The sequence below is a fragment of the Eptatretus burgeri genome, chromosome 11 (genome assembly GCF_056783735.1).
Source record: "Eptatretus burgeri isolate ZD-2024b chromosome 11, Ebu_testis_v1, whole genome shotgun sequence".
In the NCBI taxonomy this organism is placed as follows: Eukaryota; Metazoa; Chordata; class Myxini; order Myxiniformes; family Myxinidae; genus Eptatretus; species Eptatretus burgeri.
Window position 1 is genome coordinate 26,961,527 of NC_140971.1, and position 24,342 is coordinate 26,985,868.

At 41.6% G+C, this 24,342-nt stretch overlaps 1 protein-coding gene across 1 annotated transcript in view; it reads right to left on the bottom strand.

Annotated features, from left to right (window-relative positions):
* The window catches only part of LOC147016716 (uncharacterized), a 93,456-nt gene extending 70,824 nt beyond the window's left edge, over positions 1-22,632 (bottom strand). The window contains exons 1-4 of the mRNA XM_085847950.1: positions 19,665-22,632; positions 10,929-11,220; positions 10,545-10,661; positions 1,058-1,609 (exon numbers count right to left, since the gene is read on the bottom strand). Of these exons, the coding sequence (XP_085704076.1) occupies positions 1,058-1,609; positions 10,545-10,661; positions 10,929-11,220; positions 19,665-19,877 (1,174 nt within the window). The 5' untranslated portion in view covers positions 19,878-22,632. The remainder of the gene's footprint in view (positions 1-1,057; positions 1,610-10,544; positions 10,662-10,928; positions 11,221-19,664) is intronic.
* Between the last annotated feature and the right edge of the window lie 1,710 nt (positions 22,633-24,342).

The window sequence follows — 24,342 nt, forward strand, 5'->3', positions numbered from 1 at the left end:
GGCGAGACCGGATTTCTTTTCCCCCCTGATTGATCTTCTGGATACCCTTGTCTCGTGTTTAATTGCTAAGTAAGGCATAGTGACAAGTATCTGCTCTTTGTCTGTTTTTCTATCAATGCCTGTTTGATTATTTTGACTGATTTGAATTTCCCTATTTTCATTTGTTTTTTTTCATTTAGTTTATTTGTTTTTTCCTTATTAATAAATTCCTTGTTGACGTTCCAACCTGTTCGTGCTTGTCCTTTCCTTCCATTGATCCAGTATTGTCCGAACCTAGATAGACTGGGAGCTAGTTCCCAGAACAAATTAACCTGTCATTGTCAGCATGCACCAGCGGTAAACGCTTGGCCGTCTTCATTAAGATCTAATCAAGATAAGATTGGTGCATCACCAAGGGCGCACTCCCCGTTCAGGAAGTCATGTGACCTCTAGTTAAATGTAAAATGAGACGGTGGACACTGGAACTCGTGGTTAACTGATTGGCTGGCATTCATGGTTGTAAAGCAACCCACCGTACCACAAAGTTAATTGCGAGCAGTGGCCCCAGGTCCGGCTCTTCCAAGGAGAAATGGGGATTAACCCCCCCTCATAATACACTCGGTACCCGTGGCCGTAACAATATTATGAAAAAAATAATTACCATAATTACTAAATTCTGCCCCCATCCACAAAAGAAGAGGAAGAAGAAAAGCATTATATGAAAGATGAAACAAATCTATTAAAAGAGGTTTATTTTTACTTATGCAAAGCCCAATGAGTGCATTTACATCATGAAAAAACAAGGCTAAAAATAAAATCATTCATTACCTCACAATTATGTTTTTCATGACAACAATAACACCATACAAATCTTGATAATCTTACAAAAACTTCATTAACCGGTGCCCATGTTACGACGGATGTACAGAACAGGTATGTTGTGAGATACCTTCTGTTCACAAAATACTTTTTGTTATTGGTAGAGCATTTTCAAAAAATATCAATCATCAAATGCAACTGCAACACAAAATGTAGTTCTTCATAAAGAAGCGATAGTTAGTTACCTGACACTAAAATCACAATGTAGACACAGGAAGCCGGTCTGACACTCCAAGCAGTGGTGGACGGGCAAGCTGTACGAGGCCCTGCCAGCGTACATGCGTACGGATGTGGCGCGTTAGGTTTGAGGACTGCGAGAAGCGCTTCCCACAGCGATCACAGCGGTAGGGGCGTTCTCCTGTGTGTGTGCGTCGGTGGCGGATCAAGTTGGAGGACAGCGTAAAACGTCGACCACACAGTTCACATGCAGTCGACACAGCACACATTCTTTGCTTCCCACCCTCATTTCCCTCTAGGCTCTCTCCTCTTGCAACACTTTCCCTTCCCGCCACACCTCTTTGACCATGGCCACCACCTCGACTGCGTGCTGCCTTTGTGCCTCGTGTTCGTGCTTGGTGTTTGTTCCTGGGTTGCCGTTTATTTCGTTTGCTTGGCAGTGACAGTGGGACAACAAATGCATGTGGAGGTGGTAGAGGTGTCATAGGAAGTGGCGATGAAGCCCGAATGGTGTCTGGGTTGGTGGTTGACAAAGCAGATGTTGAGGCTTCCGGATTGACCTCTTCCTGGTTCTCTGTAGAACAAACATAATAAAAGCAGTCAGCACAGTTTAGTAGTACCAATCATGCTGTGTGACCGTTCATTTTCACCTCCACATAATCTCAAACCTTACCACCTCCAAATTCAGTAAAATCTGTTTGATTAAAAAAAAAAATGAACAAACACAAAATGTAACCTGATTCAGACTGTTTGAAGAAGCATGCTGTAATTTCCTTGATAATTAAGAAATGGTGAAAATTTGGTGTCAAAATTCAGTGGATTATTTTACTCTTTCCAATGATGTAATATTTTTACTCTTACCAAAGGAGAGGCTATTGCATTTGGGTACATTTGTTTGTTTGCACAGACCTTTTGTTTTTCTCCGCAACCGCTTGGTGGATTGAGGCAATTTTCACCATTGGTGCAACTACTTATGTTGAATGTTTTAATGATAATTATGATATCATTGTGTAGTGTGGCAGCCATGTTGGAAAACGGAAAAACTTTGGACCTCTGCATCTCAAACCATACCAAGGAAAAAAAATTGAAACTTGGCACATAGCAAGTACTCCTCATGGGGAATGAGTGGGATATTTTATGACATCACAGGTGCCTTCGTTATGACGTCATAATTTGCATATGTAGAACGCTCCATCCAATCAGTTTGAAATTTTTTGAGGTTCATCTATGGATAAAACGGTCCACAAATTTTTTGATGGCGTCATCGGTCACGTGATTCGGCAGCCATATTGTTTGTTTTTTTATTTCAAAAATCTCTGAAATGGCTGAACAGATCGAGGCGAAAATTTACATGTATGACCGCCTGTCCATGAGAAACAAAAGGGTCACACATATGTCATAGGTCACATGGTTTGGCAGCCGTATTGGATTTACCCTAAAACCTATTAAAAAAAGATACACCACTCAAAAGAAATCCTGGTGAGGGTCTGCAATCTCTGATTGCTCTTTTTCTTGTTCTCAAAAGAAGTCCTGGTGAGGGTCTGCAATCTCTTGGTTTCTCTTTTTCTTGTTCTCAAAAGAAGTCCTGGTGAGGGTCTGCAATCTCTTGATTGCTCTTTTACTTGTTCTCAAAAGAAGTCCTGGTGAGGGTCTGCAATCTCTTGATTGCTCTTTTTCTTGTTCTCAAAAGAAGTCCTGGTGAGGGTCTGCAATCTCTTGGTTTCTCTTTTTCTTGTTCTCAAAAGAAGTCCTGGTGAGGGTCTGCAATCTCTGATTGCTCTTTTTCTTGTTCTCAAAAGAAGTCCTGGTGAGGGTCTGCAATCTCTTGGTTTCTCTTTTTCTTGTTCTCAAAAGAAGTCCTGGTGAGGGTCTGCAATCTCTTGATTGCTCTTTTTCTTGTTCTCAAAAGAAGTCCTGGTGAGGGTCTGCAATCTCTGATTGCTCTTTATCTTGTTCTCAAAAGAAGTCCTGGTGAGGGTCTGCAATCTCCGATTGCTCTTTTTCTTGTTCTATCTGTTAATGCTACACAAAGCAAGTGACCTTTGCCTTACCGCTTAAACTACTCTCTAGAAAATGTAATTTTTCTTTGGAAAGATCATATTCTTGATGACTACAATTCAAAATGTCGATATGGGACTGTGACAACACCATGAATATGCCACTTGCAGGTTATCTGGACAATTGTTATATTGTTTTGAGCTGGGAGTCACATGTTCGACCACATATCTCTATACTATTCTGTCAGCCCTCCAAGTCAAAAGAGGTCATTGTATGGTCAAAAGAGCTCCAGGTCAAAATAAGCCAAATATTTTGCAAACAGAAAGTCATTATATGGCACTTAAACATTCACAATTCCATGGCCACTCTCAGATCATCAGAAAATTAAGTCTTTATGGTCAAAGCCAGTGCAAAACTGAGCAAGACACCAGTAAGTGGTTACAAGACAAGAACTTTATGCCATAGGATAGAGGTGACCAGGTTGTTTAGTACGAGTACCTTGCCTTGATAAAACAGTTGGCAAAATAAGCCTTTCCATTTCTTCAAACAGTTCAGTTTGTTCCAGCAAGCCTTCCCAGTTGATCATAATAGAGTTACTGGGACCAAGCAAAACTACCAATAATTTAATCTTATTTCAATCAAATAATATTCACAAGGAGAGGAGGGTGAGGGGTCGAAGATTTGAGCGACAGTGCTTCCCTATTACCACCTCCGCCACCAAGGGTGGATGGAGGTTATGTTTTCACCCGTTTGTCTGTTTATGGGCACGATATCTCAAAAAGTTAAGGATGGATTCGGACGAAACTTGGTGGACAGGTTGGGTGTGTGACCAGGATGAATGGATTCGATTTTGGTGATCAAGATCTGGATCTGGATCCGATAATTTATTTTTAATATAACAAGTGATTCTTCACCATAGGAGGACACTTGGCTAAAAACAAATTGGGATAAAAATGATATAAAGCATGATATGTCAAAATGTTGAACATGGATTTGGATGAAACTTGGAGGACAGGTTGGGTGTGTGACAAGGATGAATTGATGATTTTGTTGAGGATCTGGATCTGGATTCAAGAAGTTCTAAGGTGATTCTTCACCATTGAAAGATCAACACGAAGTGGGTTGACTCAACGCATCATCCTTCTGAGGTCGGCGAAATGAGTACCAGCGTGCTAGTAACAGTGGACACTGCATCAGTGGTGCAGCCATGCGCCCACAAAAAATGATGCAACCAAGCAGCCACAGGCTGAAGACGAATAAATAAATAAAATAAATGCTGCTTCTCCTCACCCAACAATGGAAGGAGGCCCTCTCTGTGAAGACATGAGTTCAGGGCCACCTCTCAAACCATATTGTGTGCTTTTGATACAGTATGGCATCCTGCCTTGCTCTCCAAAATGTCTGCCTATGGCATCAAAGGCCAACTCCACACATAGCTTACTTGACTTCCTTTACTCTCGTAACTGATGTGTGGCTCTCAAAAGAATCCTTTCATCTCCTCTCCCTGTCAAGGCTGGAGTGCCCCAAGGCAGTGTTCCAGGCCCAGTCATATTTCTGATCTTTATCAATGATCTCTCTGACTCTCAGGAAAATCCTCTATCGATTTGCAGATGACTCCACCCTCTGCTGTGACATCCCTCATCGTTCAGACAGGTGGGTTGCAGCCTCTTCCCTCTCTTCAGACCTTGACAAAACCCCAAGCTGGTCAAACACTTAGAATGTCTTTCAATCCAGATATCTATCTATCTATCTATCTATCTATCTATCTTTCTCTCTCTTTCTCTCTCTTTCTCTCTCTTTCTCTCTCTTTCTCTCTCTTTCTCTCTCTTTCTCTCTCTTTCTCTTTCCTTCTCTCTCTATCTCTCTCCTTCTCTCTCTTTCTCTTTCTCTCTCTCTCTCTCTCTCTTTCTCTCTCTTTCTCTCTCTCTCCAAAAAGAGCATCTGGCAAACTGCCTTCTCCCCCACACCTCATCTACTTTCTGAACAATTATCTTGAGGAAGTTCAGTCACTCAAACTCCTGGGTCTCACTATCAGCCATGATCCTTCTTGCGTAACTCACATTTCAAAGTTGGCATCCAAAGTCAGTTGCCAGCTGGGCATCCTGCATCACACAAAGTCCTTCTTCAGCACACCTGAACTCCCATCCACCTACGAGGCCTTCATCCGCAGCTTGATTGAGTACTGCTCTCCTCTCTGGCCTAGCTCCCCAGCCTCATAGACGCTTTGCTGAAGATGAGTTCTTGCTCAGCTTGACGCTGTAGAAACCAAGGCCTTCACGATCATTGGAATCTCCCACGCTGAAGATGAGTCTATGGGTTTATCAGACAGGTCGGTGATCTCTGTCTTCCACCACCTCCTTTCTGGACTTGCACCTTCTGCTCTTTCCGTGCTTCTCCACTACCCCTTCCCCAGCCCAGGTTTCTGCAGTGCTTACATGGTACACCATCAACCCCCTTCTGGTGAAACTATCTAAATGCAGAATCACTGCTCACCTCTGCTCATTTGTTCCTCGTTTTTTTCCCTCCTGTGGAATTAACTTCCACATCCTCTTCAATCTCATTCTTCTCTCAAGGTCTTCAAAACAGCTGTTCACCATAATCTCAGATTGTCCCCGAACCCAAACCAATATGTTTTCTACCCTTGTTAACCCCACCCAAATGCCTCCTAATTTTCCAATTTTTCCTCGGAGTTTCCTTCTCCATGCATGCATGTTGTTTCCTCCACCACCGAAGGTGGAAGGTTAGGTTAGGTTTTCACCCGTGTCTGTCTGTTTGTGTGCAGGATATCTCAAAAAGTTGTGCACGGATTCGGATGAAATTTGGTGGGCAGGTTGTGTGTGTGACAAGGACGAATTTATTCGATTTTGGTGAAGATATGAATCTGGATCCGGATAAGAGATATGTTTAATTTCTAAAATGATTCTTCACCATTGAGAGATGGGGCTAAAAACAATATATTTATTGGGCCTGATATGTCCTATTGGATCAAGCACTGTGCGGCAGAGGTATGAGCTCCACCGAGTGCCCTTCTACTTCAGCATGTTTTTGTCAATAACATCCTGATCCGTTCAGTGTGCTTGCTCTTCCACGAGCCTCGACTATGTATAGAAAGAAAAATTGAGCCAGACACGCATGCACGCACACACTTGCAAAACCCCGTCTTCTGCTGCACGGGCAGACAGACTTATGATTGAGCAACACAGTAAACCCTCCAATATCTCAGGAGTTAGGTTCCTGGAAAGTGCCGCAATGGTTAAAACAGTGATGGTGGAAACCAAGGATCAATGGGAAGAGGGGGGTTTGGTTCCCCCCGAATCATAAACCCATAGACAGTTAGAGAAAATATTGAAGAAACTCAATGGCAGCCAGAAATAATCACATTACAATTGAAATAAACATGTAAAATATAAAATATATTCTAGCGGGGTGTGCTTACACATTGTGTAAGCATACGGACGATGCTTCCCCATTGTCTCAGGTCGCTCAACTGCATTTGATTTTTTTTCATTCATTTATTTTCATTTTTAGCAGCGTCTCGCATAGCGAACGCTGCTCATAGAGAGCTCGGCGTTGTTCTTGTTGTTGTTGTTCTTCTTGTTGTTGTTGTTCTTCTTCTTCTTCTTCTTCTCCTTCTTCTTCTTGTGAAGACAAAACCTTAATCTCGAGGACTCGGCTCTTGTATATACAAGATCCAGATCTCCTTAAATACTGAGCACATGTACACATCCTCACATAGACGGTGCCTTTTGAGAGTGTCTATCATGAACTTTGAAATATATTCGGACATTTGCTTTAAAGTTTCGAAAAGTTCACGTTACTATTTAAAGATTATTCCATTTATCGTATTGTAATTTCGTAAATACACGATATACCATAAATACGTAAAGACATTATGACGCGTTTCGCTATTGGCTTAATCAAGGCACGTGACAAAATATCAGAAGTTGTTGTTGTTTTTTATTTTTTTTTAATATTAATTTTTTTTTTAGCGGACAAAATCTTTCGGACGCTGCTCGTGGACACATTTGTCCTTGTTTTAGATTTTCATTTACGGATATCCATTGCAAATGTGTACCAGCTTCGATGTCCATTGGCACACAAAATTTCAGCTTTCAACGTCACCCAGACAGTACCGATCTTTAATATCAGTCAGTAGTTAGAAAAGGTTATATATATATATGTATATATATATATGTATATATATATATATATATATATATATATATATATATATATATATATATATATGTATGTATGTATATGTGTATGTATGTATGTATGTATGTATGTATGTATGTATGTATATATATATATATATATATATATATATATATATATATATATATATATATATATATATATATTTGCCTTTTATTTGTGCGATCTCCATTTGTAATCCACCTCTCACTTCGATATTGATACATATTAAAAAAAAAAAAACAATAAGGTCCATCCAACCAGGTGTTTGCCATGTTTATTCTAGCTGTGAAGGCACAGCGTATAGATCGACATTTTGTGTGCTGTGGATTGATACAATTTTGAATTGAATTTCGCAAATTACCCACTTTAAATCTTCTTTCAAAGAACGCTGTTTCAAGGTTAATCTTTGTGTGTGTCGTTTTTATTTACTTTATGTGTGCACATTTGCACGTGTGTGTATGCATATAAACTGTATTACCACAATGGCACTGGTGTGTGTGTTATTGGTTATTGGTCATTGATTGATATCTCCATATACAGGTTTCAGAAAGTGGAGCGGAGCCCTCCCAGGTCTTAAAGTGTGTGTGTGTGTGTGTGTGTGTGTGTGTGTGTGTGTGTGTGTGTGTGTGTGTGTGTGTGTGTGTGTGTGTGTGTGTGTGTGTGTGTGTGTGTGTGTGTGTGTGTGTGTGTGTGTGTGTGTGTTGGTCGATATCTCCACATCGGGGTTTCAGAAAGTGGAATGGAGCCCTCCCTAGGTGGGCTCAAAGTATCCACCTTCATTTCGGTAAAGAGTCATGATTCATGGACCAAGCTGTGAAGTTTTCTGTTCTCAAAGTTTTGTGCCGAGAGCTCTCTTCAGGATCGTCCCTGAGCCCCGGACAGCTTAAAACTGTAGTTCGTTTGTAATAATAGTCCCAGGATGGTTTTTAATATCTCTGTGAGATTCTGTCAGCATTCCTGGAGCTCCAACTCTCACTGGTACAACTTTGGCATTCTTCAGCTTCCAGGATCATTTCACTTCATAGTTGAGGTCTTGGTATTTGGTCATTTTCTTGATTTCTGCATCATTTAGTCCAAAATCACTGGTATCAGCACCTCACTTGGCAACACCTTCTTCTGTTTTTTTGTACTTAAGTATGATATCTGGTCACAACACTTTATTTTTGATGTTCACGCTTGATGGGATCATTAGGTCGTACGTGTGCAGCGCTTCAATGTTTTCAGTAATTGCTTTTGGTTCGTGTTCCCACAAATTTTCTGGAACTGGGATATCAAAGTTTTTGCAGATGTGCCAGCAGATTACTTTACAAACCCTGTTGTGTCGTTGTGTGTGCAGCTATTCTGACATGAGATTTTTAAAATTTTATTTGTGTTTGGTCATTGAGCATAACATATCACTCTCTTTGCTAATGCCTCACTTATCTCTTTTTATTTTCCTCCTCCTCCTCCACCTCCACCCAACCCCACTCCACACTCTGTCTCCTCCTCGCTCTCCCCTCTGAATAAAATGCAGCACTCTCCTCCCACACCTCTCTCCCTTTCTCTCGCAACCCTCCCTCCCACAGTGTGTAGCAACTTTTCTTGAGGCGTTGCTCTTCCCACCTCCACCCCCTTCCTCGCTCTTCTCCCCTTCCAAGCTTCCCCTTCTTCACTCCTCACTTCCCGTCCCTCTTCTCCCTTCCCTCTATCCTCTCTGCCTCCTCTCTCTTTCTCCACCCCCTTCCCCTTCACATCCCCGTTGTATTTGCTAGTATCTAATATGTAAAGTCTTCCTAACCACTCACTCACATTAAAGATCAGTACCTTCCGGGTGACGTAGAAAGCTGAAATTTTTTGTGCCGAAGGACATCGAAGCCGGTACATTGAAAAAAAAATTCAGAATCGTAGGATATCTATAAATGAAAAAAAAAAGAATTTTAAAAAATGGAGGTAAGCGACCAGCGATAATGGAAAAGCATGGTAATTTTGTGTGCCGACGTACATTGAAGCCGATAAACCAGGAGAAATCACAGAACTGTCGGAAAGCATCTGCAGATGAAAATATAAATAAATGAGAAAAAAATTAAATGCAGGTGAGCGACCCAAGATAATGGGGAAGCACAGTTCGTATGCTTTCGTATGACCCGAGACGATGGGGAAGCACAGTTCGTATGCTTACACAATGGGGAAGCACAGCTCGTATGCTTATACAATGGGGCAGCACAGCTCGTATCCTGACACAATGTGTAAGCACATGCCGTTAGTATATATAATGCATGTTAACATTGAAATAAACATGTAAATTAAACAAAAACACAAGACTTTTACGTTTTAAATTTATTACAAAACAGCAAGGTGGGTGAGGATAAACATTACATAGTTGCACACTGGACTCTGCCATAAATAGAAACCACTACACTTAGCTCGAGATGATGATATTAGAGGGGGGGTGGAACGGGGAATGTGTGAGCGGGGGAACGGTGAGTGGGGGAGGGTGGAATGGGTGAGTGTGGAGTAGGGGAAGGGGAGTGGGGAAGGGGAGTGGGGAAGGCGATTGGAAAAGTAACATTAGCTTTATGACAAAGTCGCCTGCAGCATTTCCACAATGGTGAGGAGGAACACAATCCTTAACCACCTTACCTTGAACCACGATCTTCACTGCTGGGACAGGAAGCTGCGAGGTGCGGCATCCTCTTCCAGAATAATCCCATCTTGTCAATACTAAAAACCTACTTCGGCACCTCAGTTTGTTTCCTGAACCATGGTTATGAATGTGTGTTTGAGAATGAAGCATTAGAAAGGGGATGCGAGTCCGGGTGTCGGAAATTGAGGGTTTGGGAATGAAGCTCGAATATGGAGTTGGATAATGAAGGTTTGGGAATGAGGTTTGAAGGAAAATTAAGGTTTAGGAATGAGTAAGAGTACAATGGGGAAGGTTGTACCTACAATCATTGAACTCGTAATGGCCGACTGCACAGATGCCGCATTTTCTCCTCGAGCCAACCGTTCTAACAACTCGATATCGTCGCCAAACACCATAAACTTTCACTGCCTTTTGGCACAACTAACTTTGTCTATCGCTTTACATTTGGGCTCATTAAAAACGGTGCACAAGAAACACCACAAGGCTCGGTATGGGAGGTAATCGTTCATGCACGGGATGAAAATGATGAATCATCTCAACTAAAAAAAAACAACACGATAGTTCGAAATCAAATACTGCAACAACAAAATCGGAACACAATAGGTTGCCCATAATTGGTCGGAGCCCATGATATTTAAGGATTTACTGTACAAGAAACAAGGAGGTAGGCTGCATCCATTAAACACACCAGCACTATGTCCACCCTCCGTGTCAGCATCTCCATCCCAATGGGATTCTTCATTTGCTGGCATCTGCAGGTTTTCCTCTCCCTGTTCACCTTCAAGCCTGCTGTCTGCATCCAAATCTGACATTGAGAGATAACGTCAATAGTGAGCACATGATTGACGTGAAACCAATTTTGCTTAATTAGGAAAAGGTGAATCTATATTTTGTTTCTGGAATATCTATGGCTAAAGGAGGAGCCTACACATTATATTCCAGATTTAAATGTCAACCAGGTCACATCTATTCATCTTCTCATAATGTTTACCACAAAACAGACTCCAACACCACATGAAGAATTTCTGAAATTTGATGAAGGTGAGGGGAAAATATTGTTAACACAGCTTACCTGACAAGTAAGGGGTTTCTATGGGTGGACATGAAGAAGCAGGGGCCAGGAAGCTTGGAGAAAGGTCTGAGAAGCGTTGTGCTGAGAGCAGGAGTTCATCACTCAGACCACGCAGAGTGGCCATTATTGCATCGAGAAGGGCCAGGGATAGAGGCCTCCTGGCTTCGCCCCCTTCTCTGACACTTAAAGTGCTTGGGGATGCAGGAGATAAACCCCGTACGAGGCGGCGCAACACAGCATAGAAGGCAAAGGGGAGGTGCTGGCGCGCAAAAGACAATAGCTCCTGCTGCACCTAAGACGGAGCAAAAATAAGCAACTTTTATTTGTGAGAACACGTATTGACGTCCTGATAATGGTCTACTCTCCTTCCCCAGCTCATGCCTTTTCCCCCTTCCTCCTTTTAAATCTTTCTCTTTATCCAACAATAACTTTGATGAAATTTTCTGACATCGATGGAGTTTTATGGCTACCTGAAAGTAATGAGCAAAATATATTTGCATTCACTCCATTCATTGGATTCACTCCATTGCCAATGTATACTTTACAACCGATTCCCATTTCAAGCAAATCTCAGAACTAAAGGTTTATGCAGTCTGGAAGAGACTTTGAGAGATTATATTTAGTGTGAAAGAATGCAACCAACCAAGGTTCATTTTCGACGCACAGTCGTAATGAACAATGAACTACAATTCAACAAACTCTGATGTGCATTTACATTCTTTGATTATACCTTGTATGACAATGGTATCATATTGTTACGGATTTCAGAATCCGATCCGATGAATGCATACAAACATCCAGGTCCTCAGATAGTTATTTCCCTGAATGCATGCCCAGTATAGACCCATCCCCATGTCTGGTGGGATTTTAAATGTGATGCATTGAGAATGGTAAAGAATAGATTCCCTCTCTTATGGAAAGTTCCTTTTTCTCTTTACGACAGATGCATTCATGCACGTGAGATAGCGTTAACACGGCGGGGGCTCGACACCCGCTTTTTCCATCGACGTTTGACACCCTGTTCAGCAGCTCCATAGATGCTAACTGGCTCTTTTTCATATTGGGCTGAACATTGAGGTGATAATTGTTGTTGACGTTTTATGAGTGCTTCACGTTTTCGCTCGGTAATTCTGACAAATGGCTGCTTTTTGCTGTTCGTCCAGCACTACAGGCAAGGCGGTGTGGGCCAGGAGTGATCGCGGGAAAGGCAGATTGTCACGGCAACGATTCGCAAATGGGGAGGGGTGGATTTGGCTGGAGTCTGCGCCCGCCCAGACGGGCCACCTATAAAAAGAGGACGAAAGGTCCGTTCTTGGTGAATCAGTCGACAAGGAGTCAGCTTGTGAGTTAGTTGGCGTCAGTGAGTATCAGTCAGACGGCTTTACCACTCAGTTGGAGTCCAACCAGATGGCTTTTCCAGTCAGTCGGCACCAGTGAGTTGGTAACAGCCTCAGCACATCACAGCGGCTCACAGCACCTCAGAGCGCCTCACAGCACTTCACAGTGCCTCACAGCTCCAAACAGCTGTCCGTCGGTTGTGGCTCCTGATGTCTCCTGGCGGTGGGTGACGCTCAGACCGTTAATGCTCCTTCTGCACGAGACGTGCTCGTGGCGTGCCTGATTCTTGGGGGTGACGTCGATTGGCGGTCTCGCCTGTTTGCGAGTGGGTGCACAGCAAGGCTGGGCACTGGCAACGGACAAGGCATGCTCACATATTTCAGGACGTTTTTATTTGACATATGACTTCTATTTGGTGAGCGAGATGATTTCTCTTTCCCCACCCCCTGCCCCCCGAATGATCTGCTGGGTATCCTTGTCCCATGTTTAATTGTTAAGTAAGGCATAGTGATAAGAATCTACTCTTTGTCTCTTTTTCTATCAGTGCCTGATTAATTATTCATTTGCTTGCGATTATTTTGATTGATTTTAATTTCCTAATTTTTACCACACGGAAATAAAAAGTTTTTCATTTATTTATTTTCTTATTAATAAATTGCTTCGTTGACGTTCCAACCTGTCCGTGCTTGTCCTTTCCTTCCATTGAGCCAGCATTGTCTGAACCTCGATAGACTGGGAGGTAATTACCACATGAATTGACCAATAATAGTCGGCACGCACCAGCGGTGAAATGCTCGGCCACCCTAATTAAGATCAAATCAAGATAAGATTGGTGCTTTGCCAAGGGCGTGCTCCCCGTTCAGGAAACCACGTGACCTCTAGTTAAACGGCATAATTAGACGGTGGACACTGGAACTCGTGGTTAACCGAGTGGTATTTGTGGTTCTAAAGCAACCCACCGTACCACAAAGTTACTTGTGAGCGGTGGCTCCAAGTCCGGCTCTTCCGAGGACAACCGGGGATTAAACCCCCTCATAATACACTCGGTACCCGTGGCCGTAACAATATTAATGCTGAAGCTTTCCAAAACAATTTTACCAAAAGCTATCAAGCTTCACTTTAAAACGATACTTGAAAGAAAAAAAACAAAAACATGCAGCATCAAAAAAGGCAAGTTGAATGTATGTTCTGTTGCCCATAAACATAAAAGGTTTACGAAACTACTGTTTGCATAAATAATTGGAAATGGTGTTGAAAATTACTGCTTTGGTAATTTTTTTCGTGCAAAATCCTTTTTGATTGCAGATTTTGGTGATTTTGTATCGTTTTGTACATCCCCAACTGCATGAGGTAATGTATCATGCGATCTCAGCATGTTGTGATGTTTCGGGAATCACAACACAACGTTAAAAAAAAAAAATCACAGACATGTACATTTTTTACCCGACATCATTTCCGAGTGTTCATCCCGTGTCTTGCTGTTCATTGTGCATGCCAGGTATTTCGTGATAGTCACGATCTGATTTCTATTTTGGGTTTGTACATACATTGTCCCAGTATCGACATCAACATGGTCATCGTCTCCAGAATCTGATAAATCTTCGTCGAAGAACACGGTATCAAATTATTTTCTAAGTCAGACAAAGGTATTGAGTCATCATGTGTGTCATCTGCTGAATTGTTTCTTGCAATGACGTCAGAACCAATGCATCCCACCTACCAAAGTATTTTTAGGGGCAGGACCAATTAACTTTATTTTTCACTTATACATCTTTAATTATTGGTGAAACACAAAAAGCAATCCTTTGTTTAGTACCTCTTCATCTACATTTTAAAACCCAAAATGAATTTTTCTAAAATTTCAATTTTGCTCACTGTTTAAAATTTCAAATATGATGCTGACAAGATATTAATAGATGATTAATCTTTAGTCGTTTCAATAAGAACCGTGAGATTGCAGGTCATCTTGTGAATATTAATAACTAAGGTTCATTAACCTACTAGGGGCACTGCATCATTGGCATAGCCACGCTCCTAGAACATATGCAAGCCCACTGATCATGCTGCACATACAAGGATATAAACAGCACTTTGGTGCAAGTAGAGGCCATTTGGCCCAGGCCCATACCAGAAGACCCCCATCCCCCACCCCCACTCATAATCATAAAGGTCCAAGTCTTAAGAATCATTCTTTTTAGTCAGGTGAATTCGCCAATAAAAAAAACAACAAAGAAAACAAAACGCAAACGTCGGCCTTCCGTTATCACGTCTGACTTATAACCTGCACAATCTATGTAACCTTGTTATAACTTGACCCTGTCTCCTTGGTTATTGTGTTTCACTGAACTCTTGTGTTAATGTGCCACTAATGTAAAAGCCAATCAGGTTCGAATTTTTATGCTGCGGGCATGCATGATATCTGATGATACCAGGGGAATGAATCGCACACAACACGAGAATGAATCACGCAATTAATCAAACTGGCTACATACCTACCCAAAGGCAAGCATGACCCAAGACAGGTTGTTTGCGTTGGCCCGAATGCACATTCACTATGACTTTGACTTTGATGAGGAAGGGGTGATGGATTCGTTTGCCACAAAGTAAACAATGAGGCTGGAACTTGAAACACGGCTGAAAGACTAAGCAGATGGTCACTGCCTGCCTCGATGTATTTTTTAATTTGATCAGATCCTCTCATTATGCTGTACAGGTTCTATGTTTACCTTCGAGAATGTAATTGTAAAATCATGCTTTTGATCATCCAATTCATGACCAATACATTGTTTCTGCTTTTCTTCCCCTGCCCCCCCCCCCCTTCCACCCCATGAGTATTGACCACAAACACAGCTTCGAGGATAGACCTTAATGATGAACTTAACTTGTCATATTATAAAAAGAAGCATACATGGATGCAAATCTGTGTATTCATGTTATGTTCCCTTTTTATTTCTAACGTGGTATACCGTCACGAGTCACTTGGTGACTTGAACTTAAACTCGAACTTCGATCGGTATTCAATGACTTCAATCAATGAAATCGTATTTTATATGTTCCCATGTTGATGTAATACCGGCACAATGTCTGAAAACACCTCAAAATGATAACCCATTCAGCAACGTTTTCGACACTTTCACTTTCCACAGTAAAGCGATGTGGCATGCATCCCATCCCACAACAGACATGATGGTGCGGCACAATTATGATCTCAGTGATCCAACTTTTTGAAACTGCATGCCCCCACCCACCCCCCCCCTCCCCATCGAAAATCCTGCATACCGGCTGCATCACATCATGCTTGTGCTACGCTAACCCGACAAACAATCACTCATCCACATACAAACAACCTATGAGTCCCACCAATATCCAATATCCCTGTACCTGTACTGATTCTAGTGCGGTTATGATTTAAATCGTTGAGCGGCAGCCTATTAATTATATTATATTATAACCGCACTAGAAATCAAAGTGTCAACATCACCGTCATACAGAAGAAAAAAACAAAAACAAAAAAACTAGGCGAAGGTATGCACTCGGTAGAGCGCATACCTTCGCCGCCACTACTTTTTCCAGGCACATTTGAAAAACGTCATTTAAAAACGCCCATGACGTCACAACCAGTCCGATGGACGTCAAATTTGGTGTTAGACATCATTGAGGACAGTCCAACAAAATGGAATGATAAACACTGAAAAAAATCGAAGGTTTAAAAATGACGTCATCTTGTGACGTCATTTTGACGCACTTCCAATGACGTCACTACCAATCGCGGACTACCATCCTGAAAGCTCTTATTTCACGGAACATTTTAACGTTGGTTTCATTTCAATAGCTCTATTAGATCTGAAGTTATGCCTACAAGTATATTTTGACCTTGAGTGTGACCTTGACCTTGACCATAGAGTTAATTTGCAAAACCTGTTCATAAATAAGCAGATATTTTGGTACTGATCATAATGCCTGGATTTGGGACAATTTCCTTTACAAATTACATAGATGTTTGAATATAAAATATCAGAACATTTTAGCCACAATTGAAAAACGTTATGGTCAAACGTCAATGATGTCATAACGGTCAGTCCGAACGACGTCAAATTTGGTGTGTGACGTCCTTAAGGTAATTCCTACAAAACAGTATGATCAAAACTGATGAGGTTGAAAATTGAAAATTTACGTCATCTTGTGACGTCATTTTGACGCACTTCTGATGACGTCACGTCAAATCTGACACCACGTACCCAAAAGGTATTTCGTCATGGAACAACATGGCGTTGATTGCATGTCGATAGCTGTCTTATGAAGGAAGTTATGCTCAAAAGTTTGTTTTTGACCTTTTCATGACCTTGACCTTGACCTTTGACCCAATCGCTCCCAAAATCTAATCAAATCGTCCTTGGATAATCACGAATCATCCCACCAAATTTCATGCAATTCGGTTTAATACTTTCTGAGTTATGCGAATAACAAACAAACACACATATTCACAAATAAATAAATACACAGCGACCAAAACATAACCTTTCGCAGAATGCGAAGGTAACAAACCAGGGAGTCTGGAACACTGACGCTAACCATTACCTTGACGTCTTTCGACTTATGAGCAACTTACAAGTAACGTGCGTGGACGTGTGTCAACGATCGCGTAACGTGCCTACAACACGTTACTCATAGGTTAGAAATAAGTTTCGGGTACGCTAAACATTACCTCGGCGTGTTTCGACTTATGAGTAACTTACAAGTAACGTGTGTGGACGTGTGTCAACGATCGCGTAACGTGCCTACAACACGTTACTCATAGGTTAGAAATAAGTTTCGGGTACGCTAAACATTACCTCGGCGTGTTTCGACTTATGAGTAACTTACAAGTGACGTGTGTCGACGTGTGTCAACGATCGCGTAATGTGCCTACAACTCATGGCCAGCGTTATGCGGAACGTGTGAGTCATACGCTGGCATACGTCGAGAAATTTCAAGCATGGAAAATTTGTCTAACAGCTCGGCGTACTACGACGTATGCCAGCGTGCTCTTAACGTATACAAACTTACCCATAACGTATTCGACGTGTGCCGGTGTTTTAGCCAAATTATTCATACGTTGGGCATATGCTGGCTAAATCGTCAAGGTGTGACAGGGCCTTTACATTTCTTTATGTTGAATTACATCTGCCAATATTTTGCCCGATCTATTAAAGTATCGAGACTTTCCCAAATGTGATCACCCCCCTCACCATCTACCTTACCTCCAAGCTTTATGTCATCAGCAAATTTCAAAAGCAGACTTTTAACCCTACTATCCAAATCATTTATGTAAATTATGCATAATAATGGTTCCAGTGCTGATCCATGAGGTACCTCACTACTTACATCCTCCCAGGCAGACATCCTCACACTCACAGCCACTTATTGCTTCCTATCACGAAGCCAATTTGCAATCCAATTAACTACCTGATCAGCCACTCCACAAGCACTCACCTTGGTGAATAACCTATGTGGTACCTTATCAAATCCCTTTTTAGGTAATCTCTACCGAGATGACCTAATAAAGCCGGACCAAATGTCCGTCCATCCGTACGTCTGGCCATCGGTCAACAATTTTTCTTTCCGATCTTGAGGAAACTTAGTATGTGGGTCGAGGTCGATGAGTGTTGCACAACGATATAACTTTTGTCTGGGTTCAAGGTCAGGGTCAAGGTCACGAGGTCACGTAAGTTATAAAAATCGCCATTTTCAAAACCTATCTAGTCTGCCATTCTACAATATATTCGGCAACTGTTTATTGATTATGATAGTAAAAAATATTATCTTGTATCTAACCGGACAGATTTTTGAATTTCCGTCCCGTTTGGCCGCCACGTAACCTGGAAGATGGTCAAAAACACCTTCCGGTACAAAGAAAACTTTTTACTTCCGATCTTGATGAAATTTGGTATGTGGGTAGAGGTCGATGAGTGATACCCAACGACATATTTTTCCCCGGATCCGAGGTCAGGGTCAAGGTCACGGAAGTTGTGAAAGTTGCCATTGTCAAAACCTATCTAGTCTGTCATTTTAGGAGATATCTGGCAACGGTTCATCGATTATGATAGTAAAAAACATTATAGAGATGACCATCACCCCCACATGGGGGTAAATTTTAAAGTCTAGATATAGTGTCCACTGCACCTCCCTCATCCACCAAATCAGAAACTACTGCGCAGTACTTCATATAACTCCAATAAATTTGTTAAACATGATCTTCCTTCAGTAAATCCATGATGATTATTGATTTCCTTTAATTCGTCTGAAATTATGAAAATGGTTCCCTATCTTTCCAATCCCCTGGTATCTGTACTAACTCCCATGAGCTGTCAAAGATATCCACTAACACCACACTTATCTATTCTGTTACCTCCCTCAATACTCTTTCGGTCAGGTCAGGTATGGCAGCATGTGCCGGAGCAGCGCGTCGCTGCATCCACTTTCCGCCGGTACTCCAGGGGCCTCCGTTTGGCCATCCCCCAGGCCGATGCCTGGCCCATCCTCATCTCCTCGAGACAGAGCAGATAACTCTTGGACTCTTGGACACATAATTATCCAGCCCTGGAGCTTTATCATTCCTTTTTTTTCTTGCTGTTTCTTCACTTCCTCTACTCTCACTTGGATCGCTTCTAAACCCCTTGCTCACCCCAGAGATAGCTCACCCATCAGCTCTTGGAAGTTCCCCTGACCTATCCCGATGTAAATGCAGAGGAAAAAAAAAACTATTTAATAAGACTGCAATCTCACCCTCATTATCCACCAATTATCATGTCCTATTCCTCAATGGACACTCACTGTTCCCCTTTCCTTACCCCTTTTATGTGCTTATCAATCTCAATCAACCCTGTTTTGTCTCAAACTGTTCTCAAGAATACTGACTCAAAGTGCAGTTTATTTGCATGAGTAAACAAACACATCATCCCCAAAATGAGACACCAATGGACCTTTCTGAATGGGACCTTCCTGTTTTGATACTTTTGTACTTTATAGTACATCCGTTATGTTTTGTTTTGATTATTTTGTTAATTTATAACGACAGTAATTGTTTGTTTCATACTGCTGACATTGAAGAGTCAAGTGGAAATTTTGGCCAAAACCCACTTGGGAATGTATTATTTTGAAACTTCTCCTACCTGCACTGCATTGTGATTCCTATGACTAGTAATAACATTCTTCACCCATTAATACTGCCAATTAATTTGTCCCTTTCCTTGAGATTCCTCACTTTGTTTAAACCTCTTTATTGAACACCTGTTTCTCAAAAGTAATTCATGAATTGGAAGCAGGGTACAAGAACAAAGTAAACGAACAATATTCCAGTGAAGAGCTGCATCATGTATTAACTGGAATTCCAGAGTCAAATAAACTCAAATCCATCACCTGAGGATCCTCAGAGCAGGCTAGCAGCGCGTCGTAGTCACTGATGCCCAGCTCTTGTGCCATGGCTTGAGCAAAACTCGCCTGGCCTCCTTGGGCTGCCAACCAGCCTGCAAAATCTCCCCGAGGATCGAGCAGCGTACAGCACTCCGCCATCACCTCTAAATGAGTGACATATTGCAGTAATTTAGTCCAAGGTTGTGACAATCCTCTCATTAAACCTCAAAAGCAATCCACTGTTATTTCATCATTTGTACACTTTTCAAAAGGCAATGACACGAATATGTTCATTTTTAAATTTTTTTGATCTCCGTCACCAAAGGTGGATGGAGGTTACGTATTCATCCATTTGTCTGAGAGCACAATATCTCAAAAAGTTATTGAAGTATTTGGACAAAACTTGGTGGACAGGTTGAGTGCATGTGACAAGGACAAAATGATTGGATGTTGGTGAAGATCTGGAGCCGGATACCAGAATTTTTTAAATGATTCTTCACCATTGAGAGATAGAGCCAAAAACGATATGTTGTTACGGATTTTGAAGCCTTGTGCACACAAACAGACAGGAGTCCCCACAGTTCAGTTATTTCAATAAGTATGTGTTTATAGTTAAAATTCATCCCCTATGTCTAATGGGAATTTTGTGTGTGTGCTGTGAGTTATTTTATAGTCAGGTTTTATACATCTACTACTACAACAACAACAACAACGGCGCCGTCCCTCACTCAACCCGGTCGCCATTGCCCATGTGTTTTTGGCTGAAGGCGTGGGCAGAGCCTCCATCGCCTCAGATCGAGGCTCTGCTCCGAGGAAGGGCATGGGATGTTTCCTCCAGCCAATTAGCGAAGGGCGAGCATAGCATGTGCGCCCCAGCCAATGGGAGGCCAGCGTGCCGAAAGCTACTACAGAGCTTCTTGGGGGGCGGGCCTCTGAGACACCTCGACACCCCCCCCCCCCCCCGAGACGCCTCATCCAATTAGGAGGCTGACCACCTCAGGGGCAGCCCCGCCCAGCCAGATGGGATGTTCGCCCCTCATCCAATCCAGAGGCAAGTCCCTTAGAGCGGTTCCCTCGACCCGTGGGGGAGGGGGAGGACAGGCATTATTGAAGAAGCCCTACCGTAAAAACCTATCTCTTCCATCAAAATTGACCAAATCAAATCGGATTTTTTTTTTATATATGTTGTACTTATGGACATTACGCACAGCTTCTAGGAAATGAAATTGCGAGAAAAAAATCGATAAAAAATAAAATAAATAAAAAGTTCAAGTGGGCGTGGCTCCGCCCACAAGGGGCGTGGGACGCCCCTCATACAAAAAGCCACAACTAGACCATGATATCTAGCTTGTGTCCAAGTTTCATTAAGATCGCATCAAACGTCACAGAGCTATGCTCTGGAGAGAGTCACAAACAGACACACACACACACACACACACACACACACACACACACACACACACACACACACACACACACACACACACACACACACACACACACACACACACACACACACACACACACACACACACACACACACACACACAACGAAAATAGTGGTCACTGCTGGTTCCCGCAAACCAATAGCTATCAGAAATGGTTGATAGCGAACGCAGTGAGCTTCATACTTAACGCGTGCACGTGAGAGAATACGAAACAACAACAACAACACAATACCCCTGGCTATTTGGAATCCGTGTCGTTAGCTATGACCTTTTGCTTCCGGTTGTTTTTAAACGCTGTGCAGTGTATAAACACGATTGGGTTATATTTCTATCATGTGAATATTATTTAACGCGTGCACATGAGAGAATAGGAAACAACAAAAACAACACAATACCCTGCCAATTGTGAATCCGTGTCGTTGCCTATGACCCTTTTTGCTTCCGTTTTTGTTTTGTTTCTGGTTTTTTTTTTGTTTCCAGTTTTTGTCATGGGTAATGATGCATGCCGGAAGATAAAGGCATCGTCGGAGACATGAAATACCCAAATAATATCAGACATGGTGTATATTTCCTCCACTGATTTTAATAAAGATATCTCCTGCATCATCAAAAAATAATTTTTAATCGTGATTTACGTTATTTGATCGCTGATCCCGAATCCAGGCCGAAGTAACCGGAAATTGCGTATACAGTTGTGAACAAGTTGTAGGTAAAGTCAGAAGCGAATGTAAGAAGAATACTACGTTCACTTGTAGTATTTTTTTTTTTTTAGATGAGATCCTGTTCTCGGCGGTGTAGTGTCGTTGTGAAGGTAATATTTATTTTTTCATAGTAAAAAGACTGTTTAATTTGATATATTTAAGAAGCGAATGCAAGAAGAATTCTACGTTCGCTTCTTGGCTTTGCCTATTCCATATTACAGCACAAACGTAAACACAACAATGCAGAGCCTTGCTGGGATATATGGAACCCATTCTATCTGAGAATGATTGCCATCAATTAAAGTAGATATGAATGCAGACATACGCAACAATATATAATCGATTGAAGGATTCAAGATTGCCCAATGGTAAAATCATCACTGATGAAGAATTATCCAGATCCAAGTTTAATTGACGAGGAAGAAATCACTAAACTCTGATGACGTCATTATGAAGCCGCACCAACCTTCAGAGGGCACGTTAAGGCAGAGACTGTACAATAGAACAAGCTCAAGTCAGGCTGCGTGTGTAAACAAGATGATTGATGGTTTTGTTTTGTTTTTTTAAACAATTTTCAGTTGATACAATCCAATGTTTTGCGGTAACTGCCTTTTGGATATTTCATATAACCGCATGTTGGCTTTAAAACAAGAGCAGGCCTTAAGGCTGGTGTCATGATCAAACACATGTGGTCACTACGACTACATGCAAATTCTCAAAAAGCATGTCTTGTACTGTAACAACAACCTATTCCATCGGCACACTACCGTCCCCAGCACCGGGACGATATTGCCAAAGATGTTTCATTCATTCATCCGGAAAATTATTTGTAATACTTGTGAAACATCAAACCGAGTTAGTTGTTTGAACGTATCGTGACATTGACGATTTGCCGCGTCGAGAAGAACTCCGATTCGTTGATGGCAAATTGCTCGGTGAACCCGTCGCTGCACATTACTGTACTTCACCCAATATGACACGGTTCGCCGTCGAACTCCGGAAACTGAGACGATCGAATCAGGAAATGTTAATTCATTGGAACCAAACACAAAACCGAGACGAGGTAGTTAAAAAAAACCCTGATTTGATAGCAGAATGCAGTATTTACGTTGTGATGGAAGTGCCTCAGCCGACCGACCAGGCCACAGCGAAGCGCTGATTGGCTGGAAAACATGACGTCACACTTCCGTGACCACTGTTTCGTCCACATGTTCTTTAAAACGAGGACAAATATGTCCATGAGCCATGCCCTAAAGGTTTTGTCTTCACCAGAACAAGAAGAAGAAGAAGAAGGAAAAGAAGAAGAAGAAGGATAAGAAGAAGAAGAAGAAGAAGGAAAAGAAGAAGAAGAAGGAAAAGAAGAAGAAGGAAAAGAAGAAGAAGGAAAAGAAGAAGAAGGTAAAGAAGAAGAAGGAAAAGAAGAAGAAGGAAAAGAAGAAGAAGGAAAAGAAGAAGAAGGAAAAGAAGAAGAAGGAAAAGAAGAAGAAGGAAAAGAAGAAGAAGAAGAAGAAGAAGAAGAAGAAGAAGGAAAAGAAGAAGAAGAAGAAGGAAAAGAAGAAGAAGAAGAAAAAAAAGAAGAAGAAGAAGAAGGAAAAGAAGAAGAAGAAGAAGAAGAAGAAGAAGAAGAAGAAGAAGAAGAAGAAGAGGAAGAAGGAAAAGAAGAAGAAGAAGAAGGAAAAGAAGAAGAAGAAGAAGGAAAAGAAGAAGAAGAAGAAGGAAAAGAAGAAGAAGAAGGAAAAGAAGAAGAAGAAGAAGGAAAAGAAGAAGAAGAAGAAGAAGAAAAGAAAAAGAAGAAGAAGAAGAAGAAGAAGAAGAAGAAGAAGAAGAAGAAGAAGAAGAAGAAGAAGAAGAAGAAGAAGAAGAAGAAGAAGAAGAAGAAGAAGAAGTAGAAGAAGAAGGAGAAGGAGAAGGAGAAGGAGGAAAAGGAAAAGAAAAAAAAACAAAAAAAACCAACAACTTCCGATATTTCGTCACGTGCCTTGACGCCTTGACGGAGACAATTGCGAGACCCGTCCTGGACGATCGTCGTTCATGATGAGAAAATAGTGTATTTACGAAATAATCTTTAAATAGTAACGTGAACTTTTCGAAACTTTAAAGCAAATGTCCGAATATATTTAAAAGTTCATGATAGACGCTCTCAAAAGGCATCCTCAATGCGAGGATGTGTACAGGTGTTTAGTATTTAAGGAGATCCGGATCCTCTATATAAAAGAGCCTAGTTCTAAAGGTTTTGTCTTCACAAGAAGAACAACGCCGAGGTCTCTTCGAGCCATGTCTCGCAAGCGAGACGTGGCTAAAAAGAAAACGCACCCGTGTCTGAAGGAAGCGGTTCAGTTTCGCATTTTTAATATGCAATAGGCAAAGCCTAGAAATGAATGAAACCCATTAGAATTACCCTTCAGAACACTTCAGACTTAACCTTTATAACCATCTAAAATTACACTTTGGAATTACCCTTTAGTTTAGAACTACCCTTTAGAACGCTTTAAAATGACCCTTGAGAACCCAATAAAATTACCTTGAGAACCCATG